At 50.1% G+C, this 26,127-nt stretch overlaps 1 protein-coding gene across 1 annotated transcript in view; it reads left to right on the forward strand.

Moving 5' to 3' along the window:
* The first annotated feature begins 376 nt into the window (after positions 1-376).
* HCN3 (hyperpolarization activated cyclic nucleotide gated potassium channel 3) overlaps positions 377-26,127 on the forward strand; it is a 37,904-nt gene continuing 12,153 nt past the window's right edge. The window contains exons 1-3 of the mRNA XM_048510497.1: positions 377-738; positions 18,521-18,950; positions 22,304-22,465. Of these exons, the coding sequence (XP_048366454.1) occupies positions 497-738; positions 18,521-18,950; positions 22,304-22,465 (834 nt within the window). The 5' untranslated portion in view covers positions 377-496. The remainder of the gene's footprint in view (positions 739-18,520; positions 18,951-22,303; positions 22,466-26,127) is intronic.

Consider the following 26,127-nt stretch of genomic DNA (forward strand, 5'->3'; position numbering starts at 1 on the left):
CCCTCCCCATCCTGGGCGCCTCCCTGCGCTGCTCGCCTGGCCGCGCCTCCGAGGATGGCTCTCCTCCGGCTCCGGCAGCCCGGCTGACGTCTCCGGGCTCCCCGGGGGGGCGGGTGCAACAGGCGCGGCGCCGGCCATGAGGGAGGGGCCCTCGGCCTGCCGCCCCAGCCCCAGCCCTTGATGCGCGCCCCTGGCCTGGAGGAGCCGCTCTCCGCCCCGATCCGCGCCTCACCCCGCCTGCCCGGGCTGCGCGCCTCCCCCCGTGGCGCAAGCGAGCGGGGCGGCGGAGGGATGAGCCCCCGGCCGGGGGGCAGGGGGGGCGCCCGGGCAAGGGCGTTTGAAGGAAAGGCGCCCGCCTAGCCGCAACGCCATGGACGCCCAGCCCCAGGAGGGGCCGCCCCGGGACCCCCCCAAGTCGCCCCCTCCGCCGCTGCTGGACGGCGAGGCCGCCGGCAGGCCCCCCGACGGCGCCGCCGAGCCCCCCAGCCGAGCGGAGATGGCGCCGGCCAGCGTGGCCGAGCAGATCGTGGCGGCCGACGCGGCGTCGGTGGCGGCGGCCATGGCGGGCCCCGACGACCCCGGCGGCACCTTCGTGCGGCGGCAGCTGGGGGCCCTGCTCCAGCCGGCCGTCAACAAGTTCTCCCTGCGCATGTTTGGCAGCCACAAGGCCGTGCAGATCGAGCAGCAGCGCGTCAAGTCCGCCGGCTTCTGGATCATCCACCCCTACAGCGACTTCAGGTAGCCGGGAGGGGCGGGGAGTGGGGGGGGGGAGGAGCGGGAGGACGACCCCCGTCCAGCACCAAGGGGTTTCAGCACCAAGGACAGCGACAGGGGCTCAGCGCCTCGGGCAGCGGCAGGATGTTCAGCATCCAGGAAAGCACCAGGGGATTCAGCACCAAGGATAGCGCCAGGGTATCCAGCACCAGCCCAGGGTATTTAGGACCAAGGAAAGCACCGGGGGAGGGAATTCAGCACCAGGGTATTCAGCACCAAGGATAACGGCAGGGTATCCAACACCAACACCAAAGATAGCCCAGGGTATTCAGGACCAAGGAAAGTGCCAGGGTATTCGGCACCAGGGTATTCAGCACCAAAGCTACCCAGGATATTCGGCACCAAGGGTAACAGCATGGGGTATTCAGGACCAAGGAAAGTTCCAGGGTAATCGGCACCAGGGTATTCAGTACCAAAGCTACCCAGGATATTCGGCACCAAGGGTAACAGCATGGGGTATTCAGGACCAAGGAAAGTTCCAGGGTATTCGGCACCAGGGTATTCAGAACAAAAGCTAGCCCAGGGTATTCAGTACCAAGGATAATGGCAGGATATTCAGCACCAGCAGCAAGGATAGCCAAGGGTATTCAGGACCAAGGAGAGCACCAGGGTATTCAGGACCAGGATAGTGCCATGGTATTCAGCACCAGGGATAGCACCAGGGTATTCAGCTCCAAAGATAGCCTGGGGTATCCAGGACCAAGGAAAGTTCCAGGGTATTCAGCACAAGGGTATTCAGAACAAAAGCTAGCTCAGGGTACTCAGTACCAAGAATAATGCCAGGGTATTCAGCACCAGCACCAAGGCTAGCCCAGGGTATTGGGCACCAAAGATAGTGCCAGGGTATTCAGGACCAAGGAAAGCACTAGGGTATTCAGCACCAGGGATAGCATCAGAGTATTCAGCACCAAGGCTAGCCAAGGGTATTCAGCAGCAAGAATAATGGCAGGTTATTCAGCACCAGCACCAGGGATAGCCCAGGGTTTTCAGCACCAAGGATATTGCCAGGGTATGCAGCACCAGCACCAAGGATTGCCCAGGGTATTCAGCACCAAGGATAGCTTCCTGGGTGGCTTGCGGGGACCCCATACCTGTCACCAGGCATCCTGCAGTGACAGCAACACCATCCCCAAAATCAAAACCCGCCCCCATGGACTAACTGCCCCGTACAGATCTGGTCTCCCCACCACCCAAGATTTGATTGTGTGTTCCTGCATTGCAGGGGGTTGGACTTGATGGCCCTTGGGGTCTCTTCCAACTCTATAATTCAATTATTCTAAGAGAGCCATGGCCTCTTGCCCTCACCCCAGAGGCCCCCAAGACGCTACCCACTCAAGAGCGCTGTCCTTGGTGCTTGAAACCATGGCACTGTCCTTGGTGCTGAACACCTTGTCAACCAAGTTGTGGAGTTTCCTGGGCTGTGTGGCCGTGGCCCGGTAGGTTTTGCTCTCAACGTTTCACTTGCATCTATGGCCAGCATCTATGGCTAGATGATGGCCATAGATGCCACCGAAATATCATGAGCAAAAAGTACCAGGCTGTGGCCACACAATCCAGGAGACCCACAATGGCCAATGAATTCCAGCCGTAAAGCCTTCGACAATACCTTCTCAATCTGCTGGGGGATTCTTGGTGGCCTCTGAAGTCTCCCCTACTTCTTTGCTCTTCCCCTTCCCACATGGGAACAGGTTTGCTTGGAATGGCCACCTGCCAATCAAAAAAGGGGAAAGGTGCTTCAAGCACAGGATACCCTTTCCCTGTGGAAACTGGATTCAGCAAGAGAAGGGGGATACACAGGTTGCAACTGACTTATGGTGAACCTATCATGGGGTTTTCAAGGCAAGAGAGGAACAGAGGTGGTGTGGTGTTGTATCCATCTACGTAAGAAAGAGCCTTGCTGGATCAGACCAGAGTCCATCTAGTCCAGCACTCTGCTACTTGTAGTGGCCCACCAGGTGCCTTTGGGAGCTCCCATGCAGGATGTGAAAGCAATGGCCTTCTGCTGCTGCTGCTGCTGCTCCCGAGCACCTGGTCTGCTAAGGCATTTAGGAGCATAAGAACATGAGAACTAGCCTGCTGGATCAGACCAGAGTCCATCTAGTCCAGCACTCTGCTACTCGCAGTGGCCCACCAGGTGCCTTTGGGAGCTCACATGCAGGAGGTGAAAGCAATGGCCTTCTTCTTCTTCTGCTGCTGCTGCTCCCGAGCACCTGGTCTGCTAAGGCCTTTGCAATCTCAGATCAAGGAGGATCTACACGGCGACCCCAAACTTCCTTGTGGTTTCCCATCCAGCTACGAACTGTGGCCGACCCCGCTTAACATCTGAGCTCTGACAAGATGGAGCACTTCCTCTAAAAACAGAGAAAAGATTGGACCCTTGTTAGGGTGCCTGTAACATTTAATATGAGCCAGGGAACCTCTGACCAAAGAGCTCAGTTTGCACCCTGTTAGTAGCCAAAGAAAAGAAAAAATAAGTAAAGGGATTTAAATTCTTTCTGGATCTGCCCGTGGGCTGCTTCCGTCCAAGCAGATATTTGTAGGCCTCGTTTGTTAATCCGGAATCGTTTTATTGCCGGCCTGGTTGCTAAAGTGATTTCAAATCCCAGATCGATTGTAGCTGTAAACTAAAAGTACAGGGGAAGTGCCCATGTTTTATTTACCTGTTCCTCAGTTCTGGCTAGGTGGGACTGGAGGATGATGGGAACTAAAGGGAGAAAAGAAACATTGCAGGCATATGGTTTGAGAGCTGGAGCTGGAAAACACATCACGGTAATTTCGAGTGCTATTGGTGCCACAAAGGGGCCGGTCCCAAAGAGGAAAGCTAGCCAGTGTCTCAGGGAAGAGTCGTCTCTGTCTCGGTGCCGGCCCCTGCCTTGCCAACTTTGATGAGGTAACATGATCAAGGCATTCTGCAAACAGACCCAAATCCTAAATCCTGCTCCTACGTAGCGCAGAGACTCTAATCAGAGCAAATCCTGCAAAATGAATCTCTTTTCCCCCCCCCTTGCGAAACGTCGGGCTGGCTGCGATTAGGTCACTTCCTCTGACGGTTCTGGTTTTGGAGTTTCTGGGTCAGAGGGAAGGGGGCCCGGGGCGAGAGGGGACACCACAAGGCGCGTTTCGAAAGAGGGTTTTGAAGCCTGGCTGCGGAAGCGGGAAGCGCGACAGCTGGAACACGAGGGACTCTTCAGAAAGAGAAACAGCTGAAATTGTCAGGGTGCCGGATTTCACACCAGAATGCTCGCCTTGTGTTTGCATAACAAATCTGTGGACGTGTGGGCCTACACAGGGCCTACGCCTCTTAGCCTTGTGGCTGCTCGGGCACTTAGTGGAGGATTTCTGCCTCAGTCGCTCCTTAGCGCTTTTGGTCAGAAACCTACGGGAGACAATTTTTCACATGCTGAAGTCAACAGGAGTCTGCTTTCCCACCTTTCTTTCCTGTAAGGAGAAAGCCAGCATGGTGTAGCGGTTAAGAGCAGATGGATTCTAATGTGGAGAACCGGGTTTGATTCCCCACTCCCCCACCTGAGTGGCAGAGGCTTACCTGGTGAACAAGATGGGTTGACACACTCCTACATTCCTGCTGGGTGACCTTGGGCTAGTCACAGTTCTCTCTGAACTCTCTCAGCTCCACCTGCCTCACAGGGTGTCTGTTGTGGGGAGAGGAAGGGAAAGGAGCTTGTCAGCCACCTTGAGTCTCCTGACAGGAGAGAAAGATGGGGTATAAATCCAAACTCCTCCTCCTCTTGGGCTAGTCACAGTTCTCTCAGAACTCTCTCAGCCCCAGCTGCCTCACAAGGTGTCTGTTGTGGGGAGAGGAAGGGAAAGGAGCTTGTAAGCCACCTGGAGTCTCCTTACAGGGGAGAAAGATGGGGTATAAATCCAAACTCCTCGTCCTCCTCCTCTTCCTCTTCCTCCTCCTTCTCCTCTGTCCCTTCCTTCCTTCCTTCCTTCCTTCCTTCCTTCCTTCCTTCCTTCCTTCCTTCCTTCCTTCCTTCCTTCCTTCCTTCCTTCCTTCCTTCCTTCCTTCCTTCCTTCCTTCCTTCCTTCCTTCCTTCCTTCCTTCCTTCCTTCCTTCCTTCCTTCCTTCCTTCCTTCCTCAATTCTACCATATTTTCACCTACCATATTTCTGTCTCTCTCCCTGTGCAAAGATCTTAGGCTGACATGCTTAGTCCTCTTGCCTTACACTAACCCTGAGAGGTAGTCGAGAAATTGTTGACGGGTCCCAGTGGGCTTTTTAGCTAAGCGGAGTTTGGATGTATCCTCTGCTTTTCCCAATCGTAATGAGTCTCAAAGCAGCTCACAAACTCCTTTCCCTTCCTCTCGCCATAGAATCATAGAGTTGGAAGAGGAAGGTAGGGATGAGAGAGTTCGGACAGAATTGTGACTGGCTTAAGGTCACCCAGCAGGCTTCATGTGCAGGAGCGGGGAAATAAACCCTGTTCTCCAGATTTGAGTCTGCCACTTGTAATAGCCACACCATGTTGGCTGCCACTCATGGGTTGGCTGTTTCTGCTACTCATACTCTTCTGCTGTTTTAACCACTAGACCCACTGGTGCCACATTGGGATGAGCCTTAGTAGTATATTAGCACAATTCGATGTTTAAAAAATGTGCCAGTGTGCTCACACCAAGTCAGACCTTTGGCCCTTGGAGCTCAGTATTCTCTTCTTTGACTGGCAGAGACTCCCTGGAGCCTAAGAAACATCTTTTCTAACACTTGACACCTGAGATCCTTAAATTGAGTCAGTAGTGTGATGCGGCGGCCAAGAAAGCCAATGCGATTCTGGGCTATATCAATAGGAGTATAGTATCTAGATCACAGGTGTCAAACTCGCGGCCCTCCAGATGTTATGGACAACAGTTCCCATCATCCCCTGCCAGCATGATGCTGGCAGGGGATGATGGGAATTGTAGTCCATAACATCTGGAGGGCCGCGAGTTTGACCCCTATGTTATAGATCGAGGGAAGTAAATGTACCTCTCTATTCTGCATTGGTTAGACCTCACCTGGAATATTGTGGGCAGTTCTGGGCACCACAATTCAAGAAGGATATTGACAAGCTGGAACGGGTCCAGAGGAGGGTGACCAAAATGGTCAAAGGTCTGGAATCCATGCCCTACGAGGAGAGTCTTGGGGAGCTGGGGATGTTCAGCTTGGTGAAGAGAAGGTTAAGAGGTGACATATTTAGATATTTGAAGGGATGTCATGTTGGGGAGAGAGCAAACTTATTTTCTGCTGCTCCAGAAATTAGGACCAGGAGTAATGAGTTCAAGGTGCAGGAAAAGAGATTCCACCTAAACGTTAGGAAGAACTTACTGACAGTAAGGGCTGTTGGACAGTGGAATGCACAACCTTGGAGGGTGGTGGAGTCTCCTTCCTTGGAGGTTTTTAAAGAGAGGCTGGATGGCCATCTGTCAGGAGTGATTGGATGGTGTACTCCTGCGTCGTAGGGGGTTGGACTTGATGGCCCTTTGAGGTCTCTTCCAACTCTATGATTCTGTAATTAGCATATTACACTAGACTGGACTTGAGACCTTCTGCATACAAATGCAAGAGCTCCAGCACTAAGCCACAGCAGTCTGAGCAAAATATTAAAACTCTGCTGTTTACAAATACCTTTTCTGACATCAGGGTGGGCTAGACCTGAGAGCCTGAGGTCAGGTGTGGCAGTTAAAAGTGACATCCAGTCACGGGAGACTTATGGCAATCACACAGAAGAAGAAGAAGAGTTTTGGGTTTGTATCCCCCCCCTTTCTCTCCTGCAGGAGACTCAAAGGGGCTGACAATCTCCTTGCCCTTCCCCCCTCACAACAAACACCCTGTGAGGTAGGTGGGGCTGAGAGAGCTCCGAGAAGCTGTGACTAGCCCAAGGTCACCCAGCTGGCGTGTATGGGAGTGTACAGGCTAATGTGAATTCCCCAGATAAGCCTCCACAGCTCAGGCGGCAGAGCTGGGAATCAAACCCGGTTCCTCCAGATTAGATACATGAGCTCTTAACCTCCTATGCCACTGCTGCACAGGGTTCAAAAGGCAAGACATGAAGGTGGTTTGCCACTGGCTGCCTCTGCTTAGTGACCCAGGCCGACCCTGGTTTGCCTCTCGAATCTGATGAGATCAAACTAGCCCACGATTAAGACCATGGACCCAATGGTCAACCTTAACTTGAACCTTAGAACCAAGACTGAAGTCTACACTATAAAAGAAGAGTAGATGTGTTCATACACAGAGTTCCTTTTCCTAGAGCAGTCCTTAAAAACATGAGTATCTCCAGGGTGCTGTGTGGTTTCTGGGCTGTATGGCCGTGTTCTAGCAGCGTTCTCTCCTGACGTTTCGGCTGCATCTGTGGCTGGCATCTTCAGAGGATCTGATGGTAGGAATGGAAAGCAAGTGGAGTATATATACCTGTGAGGTCAAAAGGTGAGGCTCTCTGAATAGAGTAGCCTGGCATGTGAGTCACAGAGAAGTCTGCAGCATGGGAGTAACAATGAAGATAGCAAGGTCAATAGGTGAATGGATCTGAATATTCAGATGGCCTCACCTTTTGACCTCCCAGTATATATACTCCACTTGCTTTCCATTCCTACCATCAGATCCTCTGAAGATGCCAGCCACAGATGCAGGCGAAACGTCAGGAGAGAACACTGCTAAAACATGGCCATACAGCCTGGAAACCACACAGCACCCCAGTGATTCCGGCCGTGAAACCCTTCGATAATGCAATGAGTATCTCCGCTGAGAGCAAAGAGCTTTAGGGAGGAGATGAAGAAGAAGAGTTGACTTTCATACCCTTCTTTTCTCTTCCTGTAAGGAAACTCAAAGTGGAGTGTTGTGGGTTTTCTGGGGTTGTGTGGCCGTATTCCAGTAACATTTTCTCCTGACGTTTTGCCTGCATCTGTGGCTGGCATCATCAGAGGATCTGATGGTAGTAAAGCAAGTGGAGTATATTTACCTGTGGAATGTCCAGGGTGGGAGAAAGAACCATTTGCATTGGTTAAAAGTGTTGAGAATACAATTTGCAAGTGTCATTTGCATGTGTTGAGTGGAATCCACGCATTTTAGCATATTACACTAGCGAATTGCACCCTTAACACTTTTAACCAATGCAAATGGTTCTTTCTCCCACCCTGGACATTCCACAGGTATATATACTCCACTTGTTTTACTGCCATCAGATCCTCTGAAGATGCCAGCCACGTCTGGCAACATCGAAAATGCTACTGGGCTGCAACCATACGATCGAAAACCCACAACACCCCAGTGATTCTGGCTGTGAAAGCCTTCAACAGTCTCAGAGTGGCTTACAGACTCTTTTATTCAACCATTCATTCATTCATTCATTCATTCATTCATTCATTCATTCATTCATTCATTCATTCATTCATTCATTCATTCATTCATTCTTTAGACTTTTAAACCGCCCTATCCCCGAGGGGCTCCGGGCGGTGCACACCATGTAATCATAGTACAATCATAGGATAGCTAAAAACCTTTAAAAGCAGCGATAAAAGCAATAAAAGCTAAGCATAGTAAATATAATAAATACAAGTATAAATATAAGTGGCGCCCGACAGATCCATTTTCAAAGTCCTCTCCCCAAGAGGGAGGGACGGCGAGTCCCATTAGGTGACAAACGGCCCAGATGTAAGGAGCCAAAAAGGGAGGGGGGCACCATCAGCGGCTGGTTCCTCCAAAGGCCCGGCGGAACAGCTCCGTCTTACAGGCCCTGCGGAACTCGCCAAGGTCCTGCAGGGCCTGGACAGCTGGAGGGAGAGCGTTCCACCAGGCCGGGACTAGAGCCGTAAAGGCCCTGGCCCATGTGGAGGCCAGCTGCATCCCTTTTCCCTTCCTCTCCCCACAACAGACACCTTGTGAGGTGGGTGGGACTGAGAGAGAGCTGAAGAACTGTGACTGGCCCAAGGCCACCCCAGCAGGCTTCATGTGCAGGAGCGAGGAAAGAAACCCAGTCACCAGATTAAAGTCCGTCACTCATGTGGAGGAGTGGGGAATCAAACCTGGTACTCCACATTAGAGTCCACCACTGCTAACCACTATACCACACTGGAGGAGGAGGAGGAGGAGGAAGAGAAAGATATTTCCATTTTTGGAAAGGAATCACAGTTAGAATTGTGACTAGGTGGTCCTGAAACGCCGTCGACCGAGCGTTACCCAGCAGTCTTTCTGTTTCTCGCTGCCAGTGGGATTTCCAGCGTTCACCTCGTCTCCTCCTTGTCTCTTGATGCTCTCAGCCGTGGCCAGTTTTCTAATTAAGCCACCCTGCTATTTGCTTGGGTCGGAACAACAAAGAAAACACTCATGCATCACAGGGGAGACGGCTGCTTGTCATCTCTTGGTCCTGCGCTGCCACCAGCCAGGTTTGTTTGTTCGGTTGTTTGTTTGTTTGTTTTAAAATTTATTACACTCTCCTCCCCCATCCCTAAACTCCTCCCCCACCCCTAAACTTCTCTCTTTCTCACAATACTAGAACCAGGGGGCATACACTGAAAATGCTGGGGGGAAGGATTAAGACTAATAAATGGAAACACTTCTTCACGCAACGTGTGATTGGTGTTTGGAATATGCTGCCACAGGCGGTGGTGATGGCCACTCACCTGGATAGCTTTAAAAGGGGCTTGGACAGATTTATGGAGGAGAAGTCGATCTATGGCTACCAATCTTGATCCTTCTTGATCTGAGATGGCAAATGCCTTAGCAGACCAGGTGCTCAGGAGCAGCAGCCGCCAGGCCATTGCTTTCACCTCCTGCACGTGAGCTCCCAAAGGCACCTGGTGGGCCACTGCGAGTAGCAGAGAGCTGGACTAGATGGACTCTGGTCTGATCCAGCTGGCTTGTTCTTATGTTCTTAGGTGCACAAAGGGATTAAAACATCATAAACATACAACGATTAAAACATAAACAATCAACCACAGCATAATTAAAACGTAACAGATGGCGACTCAACATGTAACCTCCTAACCCCTCCCCACTCCCTTTCCTGGGAGGGGATTGGACACAGGGATGATAATAGCCCTTTCCAGGGGCATGGGTGGGCCGTCCTTGGAGCGACAAAGTAATTTCATCTCCCTGGCCCTCCAGAAAAGGGTAGTTATCAAGGAAGGAGAACCTGTTCCAGACTGGTACTGCCCATTCCCTAGGGCCGTGGTGGCGAACCTTTGGCACTCCAGATGTTATGGACTACAATTCCCATCAGCCCCTGCCAGCATGGCCAATTGGCCATGCTGGCAGGGGCTGATGGGAATTGTAGTCCATAACATCTGGAGTGCCAAAGGTTTGCCACCACTGCCCTAGGAGAGCCAGCGTGGTGTAGTGGTTAAGGGCATGGCTGAATGTGAATTGGGAATTTAGCTGCACGGCGGTTAGAACGCCTCAGAGAGGTTTCCTGTGTGCTAATTTGAAATGATCCTGAGAGCTACAAAAATCAAAATAAAAAGGGGGGGAAATTTTGAAGACAGGAAGATGAACAATGCATGCAAAAGAGACCACAGTTATTCCTTCCTTCCACTCAGGGCAAGACTGATCTCGGAGTTGTGGTTGCTAAATAAATCATTTCCTCAGCTTTTTGGTCCAGGAGCCTCGTTTTGGTTGCGGAAAGATTCTTGTGGGTGACCTTCGAGTCCCCTCGGAACTTTTTGGGGATGACAAGTTTATATTTCAAAGAGAAATCCCAGTCGGTTCTTCATCTACCGCACCGATCAAAGTTGCTCCCCCTTTGGCGGTCCGCATATAAAATATGCTTTCTACAAGTCAAATTTTGATTGCATCATCAATCTGATCTCCACGCTCAGGTTGTGTATTCTTTTCAGTTCTAAATTACAAAGTGTGGCACGATGTCGGTTTCTCTTCTCATCCCTCACCTCTGTTCACTCAGAGCCAGCAGGGGGTCGTAGTCGTTAAGAGCAGCGGACTATAAGCTGGAGAATCAGGTTTGAATCCCCGCTCCTACACAAGCTGTCTGCTGGGTGATCTTGGGCCAGACACAGTTATCTCGGAGCTCTCTCAGCCCCCCCCCTCACAGGGTGTTTGTTGTGGGGGGGGAGGGGAAAGGAGTTTGTAAGCCCCTTTGAGTCCCCTTGCAGGAGAGAAAGGGGGAGGATATAAATCCAACTCTTTATTTTATTTTATTGTTAAATTTATATACCACCCTTCCCCAAGGGGCTCTGGGCGGTGAGCAACAAAGTAAACAGACAAATAGAGCACAAATAGAATAACATTATAAATAAATAACAGGCTCCATGAGTCATAAAATCACAAAACCCCAATCAATTCAACATTTCTTCTTCTTCGTCTTTGTCTTCGTCTTCGTCTTCGTCTTCGTCTTCGTCTTCTCCTCCTCCTCCTCCTCCTCCTCCTCCTCCTCCTCCTCCTCCTCCTCCTCCTCCTCCTCCAAATTGACCATCTTGCTCTAAGCCTGAGGTCTGCAACCTGCGGCTCTGGAGCCACAAGCGGCTCTTTCGTCCTTGTACTGCGGCTCCGCGTGGCTTGTCCTTCAAGCATCTGGTCCTGTTGTTCACGTTTGCAAAAATAGTTCTCCTTGTGAGCAAATACAGAAACCTCTTTAAGGGTTCGCTTAGAACAGGGGCCGGCAACCTTTAACACCCAAAAAGCCATTTGGACCAGTTTTCCATGGAAAAGAAAACACTTGGAGCCGCAGATACTTTTTGACATTTAAAATGAAGATAACACTGTATTTATTGTTTGTTTACCTTTACGCTTTGTATAAACAATTATAGAAGAGAAGAAGAAGAGTTTGGATTTATATCCCCCCTTTCTCTCCTGCAGGAGACTCAAAGGGGCTGACAATCTCCTTGCCCTTCCCCCGTCATAACAAACACCCTGTGAGGTGGGTGGGGCTGAGAGATCTCCGAGAAGCTGTGACTAGCCCAAGGTCACCCAGCTGGCATGTGTGGGAGTGCAAAGGCTACTCTGAATTCCCCAGATAAGCCTCCACAGCTCAGGCGGCAGAGCTGGGAATCAAACCCGGTTCCTCCAGATTAGATACACGAGCTCTTAACCTCCTACGCGCGTCAAGTCCGCCGGCTTCTGCCCCCAAATGTCCTGAAATTTGCCTGCCGAGAGTTGGCAACCTGCAAGAACCATGGCTGAGGATGATCCCGGCCTTCCTTCCTTCCTCCCTTCCACAATCTACAAGCTTACCCTCCACTGGCTTACTCTGAAGTAAACCTCCCAAGATCCACGTGCAAAGCTTTCCCCATGCGCTCCTGCCCTCCTTGGCAATGCAGAAGCAAACAATTCCCATCCACCCCCGCCTCCCCATCAAACTGCCCCGACGAGTGCAACCTTGCAGGGCTGCAGGTAATAACTCCTTTAAAACCTGACCTCATCTTTCTCACCTGGACTCAGCCAGGCTGCCATCTTCCAGGAAAGCCCCTGGAGCTCAGCGGGGCTGCTGAGGGGTCTGCAACCCAAGGTGGTGCTGCTGGGGTCTCCCATGTGGTCCCGCCCCCAAGAAGGACCCGGGGGAGGGGGAAATGGGGCCACCCAAAGCAGCGTTCACCCCTGAACCCCCATTCAAGGTTAGGATTGAGGTTAGGATCGCGCTGAAAATCTGCACTCCTGCAACTACCTCCCGTTTCCCACCCTTCACAACTCACTTGTTCAAAAGGATCCGCCAGCAGCGCTCCGCCCCTGCCCCACGCCGTCATCACCGGCATCAGCCAACCAGGCAGCTGGGACAGGGAAGCCGGAAGTGGCTTGGGATAGCTGTCTCAGGCTGTGCCTCTCTAGCAACGGGGACTCTTTCCCATTAACCCTTAGGGTGACTCTCTAAAGGAGGCTGAGAGGACCCAAGCCAGGCGGAGCCGCAGTACAAGGACGAAAGGGCCACATGCGGCTCCAGAGCCATGGGTTGCAGACCAGAGGTGGGATCCAGCAGGTTCTCACAGGTTCCCGAGAGTAGGTTACTCATTATTTGTGTGTGCCGAGAGGGGGTTACTAATTGGTGATTTTGCCACGTGATTTTGGCCTTAGTTACGCCCCTCCTCTTAGCAGTAGCGCGCAGAACTTGAAGCAGTCTAGCAGGAGGTGCACTGGCGTGCATGGCAGCCTGCGCCTGCGTGCATTCGTTTCCTGCCCAAGGACTGGCACAGCAGCTGCTTCTTTGCCCCAGCCCCACCCAGGAATGCCCTGCCCCAAGAATGCCTGGGCACGCCCCTGTTGTGCCCCGCCCAGCCCCATTGGTTCTACGCCACAGTTTGAATCCCCCCACCATGGGAACCTGTTACTAAAATTTTTGGATCCCACCACTGTTGCAGACCCCTGGTATAAAACAATACTCAGTAACAACAAACATCATTAGCAGCATAACAACAATAATAGGGTAGATGGCGACTTTCTTTTCAATAACATGCTACAATTTACCTCCCCAACTGCCTGGTCCTTTTTAACTGGTGAGGGCAGGAATCGAACCTGGGATGTTCTGCATGCTAAGCAGATTCTCTGCCACTGAGCCACAGCGCCCTGCCTGTTGACCTGACTCCCAGAATCCTTTGCCTGTGTCTCTGGATGTGCATTTTCATTGTATTTGACTCCAGGGCTTGCTCATTGATCCCTGGCAGATGGCGCATTACGGAGCGCCAGTTTTTGACCTTATTTGGGGGATCAAACCGAAAACACGGCTAAAGCCCCGCTTATCGCTTAATGATCTTTAGTCAATAAACACATGGTTTCTCCCAGCATTAATTCCTGGAGCCGTGAGACAGCAGCAAGGAAGCAAACCCGGAGTGGGGGAGGGGGGTTCACAAAGAAGATCCTCCTTTAGAAATCGCAGGAGCAAGAGGTCTTTCGAGGACTTTAAAAAAATCTGTTTTGCTGTATGTGCGGCAAAGCTGCAACGTGCTTCCAAAACGCTCCACTTGGAAGTATGTAAACAAAACATACGTTTGGTATACAGTCAGAGCTTGTAGTGGGGTGGCGTAAACACTGAAATAATAATAATGAACTCTATAAAATTATGCATGGGGTAGAAAATGTTGACAGAGAGAATTTTTCTCTCTCTTTCTCACAATACTAGAACCAGGGGGCATCCATTGAAAATGCTGGGGGGAAGAATGAGGACTAATCAAAGGAAACACTTCTTCACGCAACGTGTGATTGGAGTTTGGAATATGCTGCCACAGGAGGTGGTGATGGCCACTAACTTGGATAGCTTTAAAAGGGGCTTGGGCAAATTTGTGGAGGAGAAGTCGATGTATGGCCACCAATCTTGATCCTCCTTGATCTGAGGTTGCAAATGCCTTAGCAGACCAGGTGCTCGGGGGAAGCAGCAGCAGCAGGCCATTGCTTTCACATTCTGCATGTGAGCTCCAAAAGGCAGTGGCGTATTTGCCTAGGGGACATGAGGTACCCCATGTCCTGGGGTGCCCCCAGTGGAGGGTGCAAAAATTTCAGGTTTGTTTGTGGTTTTTTTTGTATTTTTAGTGTTTTTTCAATTTTTCAGCCTGCAGGGGGCGACGTTTTTAGGCTAGCAGCACCAAAATGTTAGGGAGTTTTCAGAAGACCGTTCTACTGATATCACCCAAGTTTGGTGAGGTTTGGTTCAGGAGGTCCAAAGTTATGGACTCCCAAAAGAAGTTCCCCCATTGTTTCCAATGGGAGCTAATAGGAGATCGTTCTACTCTCGGTTTCTGGTCCAGCCCAGACATGTCCCTATTTAACAACTACCATACTTCCCCTCCCCTACAAGTGATTAGCATACTGGTCACGCATGGCTCCTCCTCTCAAACGGAGCCCATTCAAGTTGAGAGCGATCTGGTGCAATTCGATATTTTTTATCAATGACTTGGATGATGGAATAGAGGGCATGTTAATCAGCTTTGCAGATGACCCCAAATTGGGAGGGGTAGCTAATACCCTGGAGGACAGGGGCGGGATTCAAAACGATCTGGACAGATTAGAGAGCTGGGCCAAAACTAACAACATGAATTTCAACAGAGAAACATGAAAGATTCTACGCTTAGGCAGAGAAAAAATATGAAATGCACATATATAGGATTGGTGACAACAGTACATGCAAAAGGGATCTGGGAGTCCTAGTAGACCACAAACTGAACATGAGTCAGCAGTGTGACGTGGCGGCCAAGAAAGCCAATGCGATTCTGGGCTGTATCAATAGGAGTCTAGAGTCCAGATCGAGGGATGTAATTGTACCTCTCTACTCTGCATTGGTCAGACCTCACCTGGAATATTGTGTACCGTTCTGGGCACCGCAGTTCAAGAAGACATTGACAACCTGGAACGGGTCCAGAGGAGGGCAACCAAAATAGTAAAAGATCTGGAACCCATGCCTTATGACAGTGATGGCGAATCTTTTTGAGACCGAGTGCCCAAACTGCAACCCCAAACCCAGTTATTTATTGTAAAGTGCCAACACGGCAATTTAACCTGAATACTGAGGTTTTAGCTTAGAAAAAACGGTTGGCTCCGAGGCGTGCGTTACTCGGGAGTAAGCTTGGTGGCCGTCGGTGGCTTGGCTTTGAAGCAACCGTGCATCTCTTCCAGCGGGTGAATCACGACACTAGGAGGGTTTACTCAGAAGCAAGCCCCATTGCCAGCAACTGAGCTTACTCCCAGGTAAAGGATTGCGCTTTCGTTCTTTGCGTGAAAATCAGAGAGGTTTAACAGCGCTTAACAGGGTTACTTACACTGCTTCCCCAAAACTAGGTCTTAGGTTTAATGCTAATAATTGAGCCCAGCGGCCCAGGCCAGCCTAGATGTGGGGGGGGGGACTCTTTTTGCACGTGCCCACAGAGAGGGCTCTGAGTGGCGCCCGTGCCATAGGTTTGCCACCACTGCCTTATGAGGAATGGCTTAGGGACCTACGTATGCTTAGTCTGGAGAAGAGAAGGCTAAGGGGTGATATGATAGTCATGCTTAAGGAATGTCACATTGAAGAGGGAGCAAGCGTGTTTTCTGCCGCTCCAGAGACTAGAGCGTAGAGCAATGGGTTCAAACTATGGGAAAAGAGATTCCACCTAAACATCAGGAAAAACCTCCCGACAATCAGGGCTGTTCATCAGTGGAACGCACTACCTCGGAGAGTTGTGAAGTCTCCTTCTTGGGAGGTTTTGAAACAGAGGCTGGATGGCCATCTGTCAGGAGTGCTTCGATTGTGTGTTCCTTGATGGCTCTTGTGGTTTCTTCCAACTCTATGATTCTATTATTCTAATTAGGATTGGCAGTCTCCTCTTATTTAAAAAGCATTAGCAACGCTTACCCAAACATAGCCATTGTTGCCCAAAGTGGAGACACAGCCTCTCAATATAATGGGGAATATTAGCTTAGAGCAGACTGCTGATTAACATTGTGAGAGGCTAGGTAAGAGATCTTTAATGCCAGTGTGTACAGAGATCAGCTCTCAGTAGAAAATCCACAGAGTGGAACATAATGCAAATTTGACAGTCTTTATTGTAGGGATAAGAGGTTCACAAGCATTTGTTTTAGTTCAGCAAATAGGCACACACAGAGTTCCTAAGGAATAGATAGGTAGGGAAACAGATTTGGAATAGAAAAGGGGTATTGGGTCATATGGGTAATACAATGTGATCATGACGGGAGGAAGATCCAGGGTTCAGAGCCAAACGGCCAGCGTCTGGTTCCGGGTGTCAGTGGTGCTGGACAAAGGGGTTTATTTTGGAGGGTGGGGGGTTTATAGAAGAGGAGGAGAAGAAGAAGAGTTGGATTTATATCCCCCCCTTTCTCTCCTACAGGAGACTCAAAGGGGCTTACAAATAAATCTACTGTGTTTCCCTGAAAATAAGACAGTGTCTTATATTAAACTAGCGGGCCTGGCCACGCGTTGCTGTGGCTGAGTCTGGTGAAGTGGAAAAGAAAGAAAAGGGGAAGCGAACGGTTCGAACAGGTGTCATTGCACAATGCTTGCAAGGGAGAGGAGGGGCAAGGGGCCCCTCACTCCCCTCCTTCTCTCTGGTTCCCTTGCATGGCACCCCGCCCCGCCCCTCCCTAATGTTCCCCTTCCTCTGGTAGGCTGTCCCTGTCCCTTTCACTCCCTTCCCTTGCAGGCGAACTACCTAGCATAAAACACGCTGAGAGGCATGAGCTACGTTGTGTTCAAATTTCAGAGTGTTTGGTCCAGCAAACCCTCAGACCCTCCCTCACCTTCCCCTTCCTCCTCTAGGGCAGGTGGGCCATGTCCAGCGGTTTTCAAGGAAGGCATGGCTGTTTCCCTTGTATCAGAGGGTGTTGCTTTGATGGCCAGCAGATGGCGCTGTTGCAGAACAGAACTGTGGTTCCAACTGTCACAGGTGTGGCATGTACACAATAACTGGCACAGTTGTGACATGTACACAACAGGAGGTGTGGAAACAGTATGGAAACCTGGCCGCACGCGAATGCGACGTTGTGTGAAAATTTCAAAGCAATCGGTCCAGTAGTTTGGGAGATTACTTGTGTAAGGATGGTGGCTGATATCTGTTTCTACTCCGCCATCCTGACCTTGGCACATTCCACACTCTGGGCTGAGTGCCCAGGATGGTTACTGCCTTTTAACCTTGCTACGCTTATCATGTGTGATTGCAGCTTGTGTGTTTGAAGCTTGTTTTCGCTCTGTTGTGGGAATTGTGCCTGGGAGTTCGGGGAGGGGGCCGCCGTGTCCATAAAAGCGACACGCTGAGTCTGGGAAGGTCAGAATCCGCATTGCGTGTATTGCGATCATTGAAGTTTATGAAATAAATGAACTGAACTCAGTTGCTTTGTTTCGAGTCCTTTGAGGTTCCTTACAACTTGTCAGCAGAAAAACGCACTGATAGATTTTTATATATATAGATTTTGCTCCCAAAGATGCGCTATGTCTTATTTTCTGGGGATGTCTTATTTTTCTGTGTTCTGTCCGTCGGACATGCTTCCAAACAAAAACTTTGCTACGCCTTACTTTCGGGGGATGCCTTATATTTCGCACTTCAGCAAAACCTCTACTAGCAGTGGCGCAGGAGGTTAAGAGCTCGTGTATCTAATCTGGAGGAACCGGATTTGATTCCCCGCTCTGCCGCCTGAGCTGTGGAGGCTTATCTGGGGAATTCAGATTAGCCTGTACACTCCCACACACGCCAGCTGGGTGACCTTGGGCTAGTCACAGCTTCTCGGAGCTCTCTCAGCCCCACTTACCTCACAGGGTGTTTGTTGTGAAGGGGGAAGGGCAAGGAGATTGTAAGCCCCTTTGAGTCTCCTGCAGGAGAGAAAGGGGAATATAAATCTCAAACTCCTCCTCCTCCTCACCTCCCTCCTCCTCTACTCCTCTTCTTCTTTTTCTTCTTCTTCTTCTTCTTCTTCTTCTTCTTCTTCTTCTTCTTCTATGTCTTATTTTCAGGGGATGTAGGTATATTCAGCCGGAAACAAGGAATTATATAGCCAATCAAGATGCATAACGTGTAGTCTGCGCCATGGGTCTGCAACCTGCGGCTCTCCAGATGTTCATGGACTACAATTTCCATCAGCCCCCGCGAGCATGGCCAATTGGCCATGCTGGCCGAGGAAGCTTGATGGGATTTGTCGTCCATGAACATCTGGAGAGCCACGACCTGAACTGATCCTGAGTAAAAAGCCCTATCTGACCCCCATACTCTTCGCAGTTGCCAGAAAAGGTGTTGCTGGGTGCTGTGGCAACCACAGGCACCGGATTGGAGACTCCTGCTCTAGGACGTGGTTCCTTCCGCAGTGAGATGACCCCTCTGTGACTTCTGCTCGGCAGGTTCTACTGGGACTTAATCATGTTGCTGCTGATGGTGGGGAACTTGATCATCCTGCCGGTGGGAATCACGTTCTTCAAAGATGAGAACACGCCCCCCTGGATCGTCTTCAACGTCCTCTCGGACACCTTCTTCCTGGCTGACCTGGTGCTGAACTTTCGCACGGGCATCGTGGTGGAAGACAACACGGAGATCATCCTGGACCCCCACACCATCAAGATGAAGTATCTCAAGAGCTGGTTTCTGGTGGACTTTGTCTCCTCCATCCCCGTCGACTACATCTTCCTCGTCGTAGACCTGGAGACCCAGGTGGATTCCGACGTCTACAAAACGGCGCGGGCCCTGCGCATCGTCCGCTTCACCAAGATCCTCAGCCTTCTGCGCCTCCTCCGGCTCTCCCGCCTCATTCGATACATCCACCAGTGGGAAGAGGTGGGTCTGTGTCCGGCCTGTACTGTCTTTGTGCTTATTTATAACGCTTTCTGCCCAGCAGAGCAAGTAAACTTACGGGTAGAATTTCAAACCATCTAAAGCTGTTATCGTAACCGCTGCTTGTGAGTTCTGTGGGGCAGAACTTGGAAGGAATTTGCAACAACTAATTTTTAAAACAAAATGGTTTACTTTCCCTTAACATGTGACACTTATTAAACATTAACATGTACAGAAGGGAAAATCTCTGGCTGTTTCCCAGCCTGGAACTGGCGGCTCTAACAGGGGACTAGGTCTGCTACGAATCAGGGCTGAGACAGTGATAGTTTTTTTTTAACTCTTCCTCGCCTCCTTGGAAAAAATCCCACTCCTCATGTTTCTCTTAGCTCTCTAAGTTTCTCTTAGGAGCAGCAGTGGCGCAGGAGGTTAAGAGCTCGTGTATCTAATCTGGAGGAACCAGGTTTGATTCCCAGCTCTGCCGCCTGAGCTGTGGAGGCTCATCTGGGGAATTCAGGTTAGCCTGTGCACTCCCACACATGCCAGCTGGGTGACCTTGGGCTAGTCACAGCTTCTCGGAGCTCTCTCAGCCCCACCCACCTCACAGGGTGTTTGTTGTGAGGGGGGAAGGGCAAGGAGATTGTCAGCCCCTTTGAGTCTCCTAAAGGAGAGAAAGGGGGGATATAAATCCAAACTCTTCTTCTTCTCTTCTAGCTCGTCACTTAGTCCCCTATGGATCAGATTAAGGCCCCTTCCGCACATGCTGAATAATACATTTTCAATCCACTTTCAATGCACTTCGCAGCTGTGCGGAATAGCAAATTCCACTTGCAAACTATCATAAAAGTGGGTTGAAAGTGCGTTATTCTGCATGTGCGGAAGGGGCCGAAGAGTTACAGAATTCTAATATAAGCTCTGATTATTTATCAGTTCAGTTCCCTTGGGAGAGGGCACTGGTGTGTCCTTAAGGGGGGCTGGCCTTGGGGCCTCGTAAGAGCGGCCTTAACAAGGATAGGGGCTTCAGGGGACAGAGGTCTTGAAGGCAGAGATCTCAGCATCTTTCTGCTTGTGAGCAGCTGGGGAGAAGCCCTGGTTGTGCTATGTATGGGCAGGAAACCTTGGCCACTGTTCCACGGGACATGGGAAATCCTACGAGCAGAGGCTGTGCTCAAAGGACTCCAAACCTTGCTTTATATCCTTTTGAGGCTTAGGCCTATTTGGTACCGTGAGTCTTTGGGTTATCCTTGAGAGAGTATCTCTGTTGGGACCATTCCCAGGAGCGGACAACCGGACACTTCAGAGCAACCCACGCAGAGCATGGAGGCAAGAGGGCCCTCCCCTGGTTTGTCCCCACCCAGTATTTGATACTCATAGATAGACTGCCTCTAAACCTGGAGGTTCCATTTAGCTCTGAAGTATTCGGCAACCCCTGGGCCCATCTGTGGCTCTCTGGCACCTGATACTTGGTTTCCAACAGACGATCCTTACGCGCACGCAGAATAATGCACTTTGAATCCACATTCAATACACTTTGAAGCTGGATTTTACTGTGCGGAATAGCAAGATCCACTTTTAAACAATGGTGAAAGTGGATTGAATGTGCATTATTCTGCACGTGCGGAAGGGCCTTAGGAAAGTGGAGCTTGGCTGCAGTGACCTTTCTCTTTGGCCCCTTCCGCACACGCAAAATAATGCGTTTTCAAACCACTTTCACAACTGTTTGCAAGTGGATTTTGCTATTCTGCACAGCTTCAAAGAGCACTGAAAGCAGTTTGAAAGTGCATTATTCTGCATGTGCGGAACGAGCCTCTGTTTCCGGCATTCATTTAGCTATCACGTTGCCTGTGCTAGACTCTCCTTTTCGACGTAGCTGCAAATGTTCCCCCGTGCAAAGGCATTTCCCCTGATGCAGGGAGCATGGAAATTCTCAGTGAGTGTTTTGCAATGGCAGGCCATCTGCGCTAAAAATATATCACTCATATAAACAGTTATGGAGGGTTTTTTTTTTGCAGGAATCAGTGCCAGGGAGGGAGGTTATGGGGTTTGTTTGCAAAGCCAAGAATTGCGGGTAAAGAGCTTGCAGCTCGAGAGTAGAATCCACACATTTGATCAGGAGCATAAAAAAGGTTTGAAACTGGTTTTAAAACATGTCAAGGTATGAAGGGTGGTGCTTCTGTTACCCCCATGCTCAGAATGGGTTGACCCAGAAAGGGGTGGAGACTCAAAGCAGCAGGAGGCTGCAGAGCTCATGTAGTTTGGAGGCTACCAGACTCGGACCTTGATTGGTATAAGCCCTTAATACCTTGTTAAGGTAACTGCAATGTTGTTGGGAACTACTGGGAAGGTAGTTGTTTATTTTTGCTATGTTGTCAATGTTGGAGTTTATTGTTTCAGGGTTTCTTTTTGTGTTTGTAATGGGTGAGAGTTCTCCTGGAAACATTCATCATGTGGAATCCTGTTCACCAAGCCCTTGGAGTCTTCAGGAGCCAACCCACTTGCAAAGAAGAATTGGACTTGGCAGTATCAGTAGACTGCAACTAGAAGGACTTGAAATGCAACCTGAACAGGACCTTGAAGTGTGACGTTAAATGTTGATGTTTGATGTTATATGTTAAGAAAGTAAACCATTTTGTTTTTAAAAAATTGTTGTTGCAAACTCATTCCAAGTTCTGCCCCACAGAACCCACAAGCTGAGGTTACACTTCCAGATCCCAAACACCTACTTACCTGCCCATTCTGGTAGAGAGCAGCAGTGGCGTAGGAGGTTAAGAGCTCGTGTATCTAATCTGGAGGAACCGGGTTTGATTCCCAGCTCTGCCGCCTGAGCTGTGGAGGCTTATCTGGGGAACTCAGATTAGCCTGTGCACTCCCACACATGCCAGTTGGGTGACCTTGGGCTAGTCACAGCTCTTTGGAGCTCTCTCAGCCCCACCTACCTCACAGGGTGTTTGTTGTGAGGGGGGAAAAGCAAGGAGATTGTCAGCCCCTTTGAGTCTCCTGCAGGAGAGAAAGGGGGGATATAAATCCAAACTCTTCTTCTGCTGCTGCTGAGACCCGGTGTGGTATAGTGGTTAAGAACAGGTAGACTCTAACCTAGAGAACTGGGTTTGATTCCCCACTTCTCCACCCGAGCGGCGGACTCTTATCCGGTAAACCAGTTTCCCCACTCCGACATTTCTACTGGGTGGCCTTGGGCTGGTCACAGTTCTCTCAGAACTCTCTCAGCCCCTGCCTGCCTCACAAGGCGTCTGTTGCGGGGAGCGGAATGGAAAGGATGTTTGTAAACCGCCTGGAGGCTCCTCACAGGAGAGAAAAGCGGGGTATGAATCCAAACTCTTCTTCTCCTTCATCTTCTCCAGATTTTCCACATGACCTACGACCTGGCGAGTGCCGTGGTACGGATCTTCAACCTCATCGGGATGATGCTCTTGTTATGCCACTGGGACGGGTGTTTGCAGTTCCTTGTGCCGATGCTGCAGGACTTCCCGGAGGATTGCTGGGTCTCCATCAATCACATGGTGGTGAGTTTCTCCGTCTCTGAGACTGACCGCCATGGCCAGACCTAGATGGACAGAGGCGGGGCACCATAATTCTGGAGTCGAGTGGCGGAGTCTCCTTCTTTGGAGGTTTTTTAAGAGAGGCTGGGTGGCCATCGGTCAGGAGTGCTTTGATAGGAGCAGCAGTGGCGTAGCGGTCAAGAGCAGGTGCGTTCTAATCTGGAGGAACCGGGTTTGATTCCCCGCTCTGCCGCCTGAGCTGTGGAGGCTTATCTGGGGAATTCAGATTAGCCTGTATACTCCCACACACGCCAGCTGGGTGACCTTGGGCTAGTCACAGTTCTTCGGAGCTCTCTCAGCCCCACCTACCTCACAGGGTGTTTGTTGTGAGGGGGGAAGGGCAAGGAGATTGTAAGCCCCTCTGAGTCTCCTACATAAATCCAAACTCTTCTTCTTCTCTTCTAGCTCGTTACTTAGTCCCCTGCGGATCAGAGTATGGCCCCTTCCGCACATGCAGAATAATACATTTTCAATCCACTTTGCAGCTGTGCGGAATAACAAATTCCACTTGCTAACAATCATAAAAGTGGGTTGAAAGTGCATTATTCTGCATGTGCGGAAGGGGCCGAAGAGTTATCTTCGGAAGGGGCCAAAGATAAATCCAAACTCTTCTTCTTCTTCTTGAAAAGGGGGGAATATAAATTGCAAACTCCTCCTCCTCCTCCTCCTCCTCCTCCTCCTCCTCCTCCTCCTCTTCCTCTTCCTCTTCCTCTTCCTCCTCCTCCTCCTCCTCCTCCTCCTCCTCCTCCTCCTTCTTCTTCTTCTTCTTCTTCTTCTTCTTCTTCTTCTTCTTGATTGTGTGTTCCTGCATGGCAGGGGGTTGGACTTGATGGCTCTTGGGGGTCTTTTCCAACTCTATGATTCTATGATTCATTAGCCGCCTTTCTACCTTACACGAATAGCTTACAGTGCTAAAACAAAGTAATACACAAAGACCACACACTGAAAATCAAGAATTCAAAACTGCCAGCAGGCGGAAAGAGTAACATGAATCAAATGTCATCATGAATTTAAAAAAGAAATCGTCTGCTGCCTCCTAAAAGTCACGAGTGAGGGGGACAGAAGTTCTTCCCTGGGGAGGCTGCTACTGAAAAGGCCCCCGCTTATGTGCCTCCCAGCCGAGCCTCTTTGTAAAATGGGATAGAATCATCAGATCATAGAGTTGGAAGAGGCCCCCAAAGGCCACCAAGTCCAACCCCCTGCAATGCAGCAGCAGTTAGTTAGAGAGGTTTCTTCCTGTAACCTTAGTCCCTGGAAGAAACATATGGGAGAAGGCAGTTCTCGAGAGTCAGCGTGGAGTCGTGACTAAGAGCGGCGGACTCTAATCCGGAGAACCGGGTTGGAGTCCTCACTCCTCCACCTGAGTGGCGGACTCTGAATGGGGTTCCTTGCTCCTCCACATGAAGCCTGCTGGGTAACCTTGGGCCAGGCACAGTTCTCTCAGAACTCTCTCAGCCCCACTGGCCTCGCCAGGTGTCTGTTGTGGGGAGAGGAAGGGAAGAGGAGTTTGTCAGCCGCTTTGAGACTCCTTAATGGTAGTGAAAAGTGGGGTATAAATCCAAATTCCTCCTCCTCCTTTTCTTCTTCATCTTCTTCGTAAATCTTTATGGGGATCCCAAGAGCCTGGTCGACTTGACAGCACTTTTCACCACCCAGATTTCTTCACAGTACCAGTGGAGAGGAAGAAGAAGGAGGAGGAGGAGGAGGAGGAGGAGGAGGAGGAGGAGGAGGAGGAGGAGGAGGAGGAGGAGTTTGGATTCATATCCCCCCTTTCTCGCCTGTAGGAGACTAAAAGGGGCTGACAATCTCCTTGCCCTTCCCCCCTCACAACAAACACCCTGTGACATGGGTGGGGCTGAGAGAGCTCCGAGAAGCTGTGACTAGCCCAAGGTCACCCAGCTGGCGTGTGTGTGGGAGTGTGCAGGCTAATCTGAATTCCCCAGATAAGCCTCCACAGCTCAGGCGGCAGAGCTGGGAATCAAACCCGGTTCCTCCAGATTAGATACACGAGCTCTTAACCTCCTACGCCACTGTCAAGATGGGGGAAAGGGACTTGTTTTTCGGTTGGGAAGAGAGCAAGATTTTAAACTACCGGGTGACGACTCAGATTGTTTCTCCCTCTGCATTCCACTAAGGACCATGAATCTTCTCATCTTTTTAAAAAAAACCCTGCAAACTGGACAGTCATACACACATTCAGCCCAGTGGTGGGATCCAAAAATTTTAGTAACAGGTTCCCATGGTGGTGGGATTCAAACAGTGGCGTAGCGGCAATGGGGCTGGGCAGGGCATGACAGGGGCATGGCCAGGCATTCCGGGGGCGGGGCAATAATAATTTCTCTGTTACTGTAAAAAAAACTCTTACTGTAAAAAAAAAGTTCCTAATTTCCAGCTGGTATCTTTCTGTCCATAATTTAAACTCATCCTAGCAAGTCCTATCGTCTGCTGCCAACAGAAACAACTACTTCTCCTCTAATTGACTGCCTGTCAAACACTTAATACTTTCAAATACTTAATGTTGTTTCTAGAAATCAAAAGAAGGACACTTTCCTTGAACAAGGAACTTGACCATATATTCTAAAACATGTTTTTAAAACAGCCCAACAGGGAGAATTATCCCGTTTTCTACCTTCGCTAACCAGCCACATAGGAAACAACAGGACTTTATGATTTTGGGACCTAATGGAATTTCTAACGGAAAAGCAGACCCAATTAGTCACCCCCTCTCGGCACACACAAATAATTAGTAACCCACTCTCGGGAACTGGTGAGAACCTGCTGGATCCCACCTCTGATTCAGCCCCAACCTGAATAGCCCAGCCTAGTTCAGTCTCATCAGAGCTTTGAAGCTATGTACGGCAGACCTGGCTTACCCCCCAAGGAAGCCCAGGGTCTCTCTGCAGAGGAAGGGAGGGGCAGAGTTGGAAGAGACCAGAAGGGCCATCAAGCCCAATCCACCTGCCATGCAGGAACACACAGTCAGAGCACTCCCGACATATGTTCATCCAGCCTAAAAACCTCCAAAGAAGGAGATTCCACCACTCTCCGAGGTAGTGCGTTCCAAAATCTAGCAGCTCTGATGGGCAGGAAGTTCTTCCTGATGTTCAGGTGGAATCCCTTTTCCTGCACCTTGAACCCGTGACTCCTGGAGCTGCAGGAGTCTCTGGAGCAGCAGAAAACAAGCAACCGGTTGTAGCACAACTGGTTTTATCAATCAGGTCAGGAGCTGAGATGAAGATTGTCAATTAGCTCAATGTTCCATAAGCTGCCAGCCGCTCTGAAAACGAACCTATAGGATCGAGTTGCCCACAGAAATTATTAGGCCGTTGGTCAGCATGGAAATCAGCATGGAAATCATGGAGCGGCTGGACGCCATTTATATTTATATTTATATTTATGCTAGTATTTTTATTGTATTTATGAGATTTAGCTTTTACTGTTTTATTGCTGCTTTTAAAGATTTAGCCATTTTATGTTATATTATGTTTATTGTTGTACACCGCCCGGAGCCCCTCGGGGATAGGGCAGTATAAAAATCTAATAAATAATAATAATAATAATAATAATAATTCCCAGCATGCAAACGGCCTGGGGGAAAAACCTACAAAAATAACTTTCTGCCTGGC

This window comes from Sphaerodactylus townsendi, linkage group LG01, assembly GCF_021028975.2.
Source record: "Sphaerodactylus townsendi isolate TG3544 linkage group LG01, MPM_Stown_v2.3, whole genome shotgun sequence".
Lineage (NCBI taxonomy): Eukaryota > Metazoa > Chordata > Lepidosauria > Squamata > Sphaerodactylidae > Sphaerodactylus > Sphaerodactylus townsendi.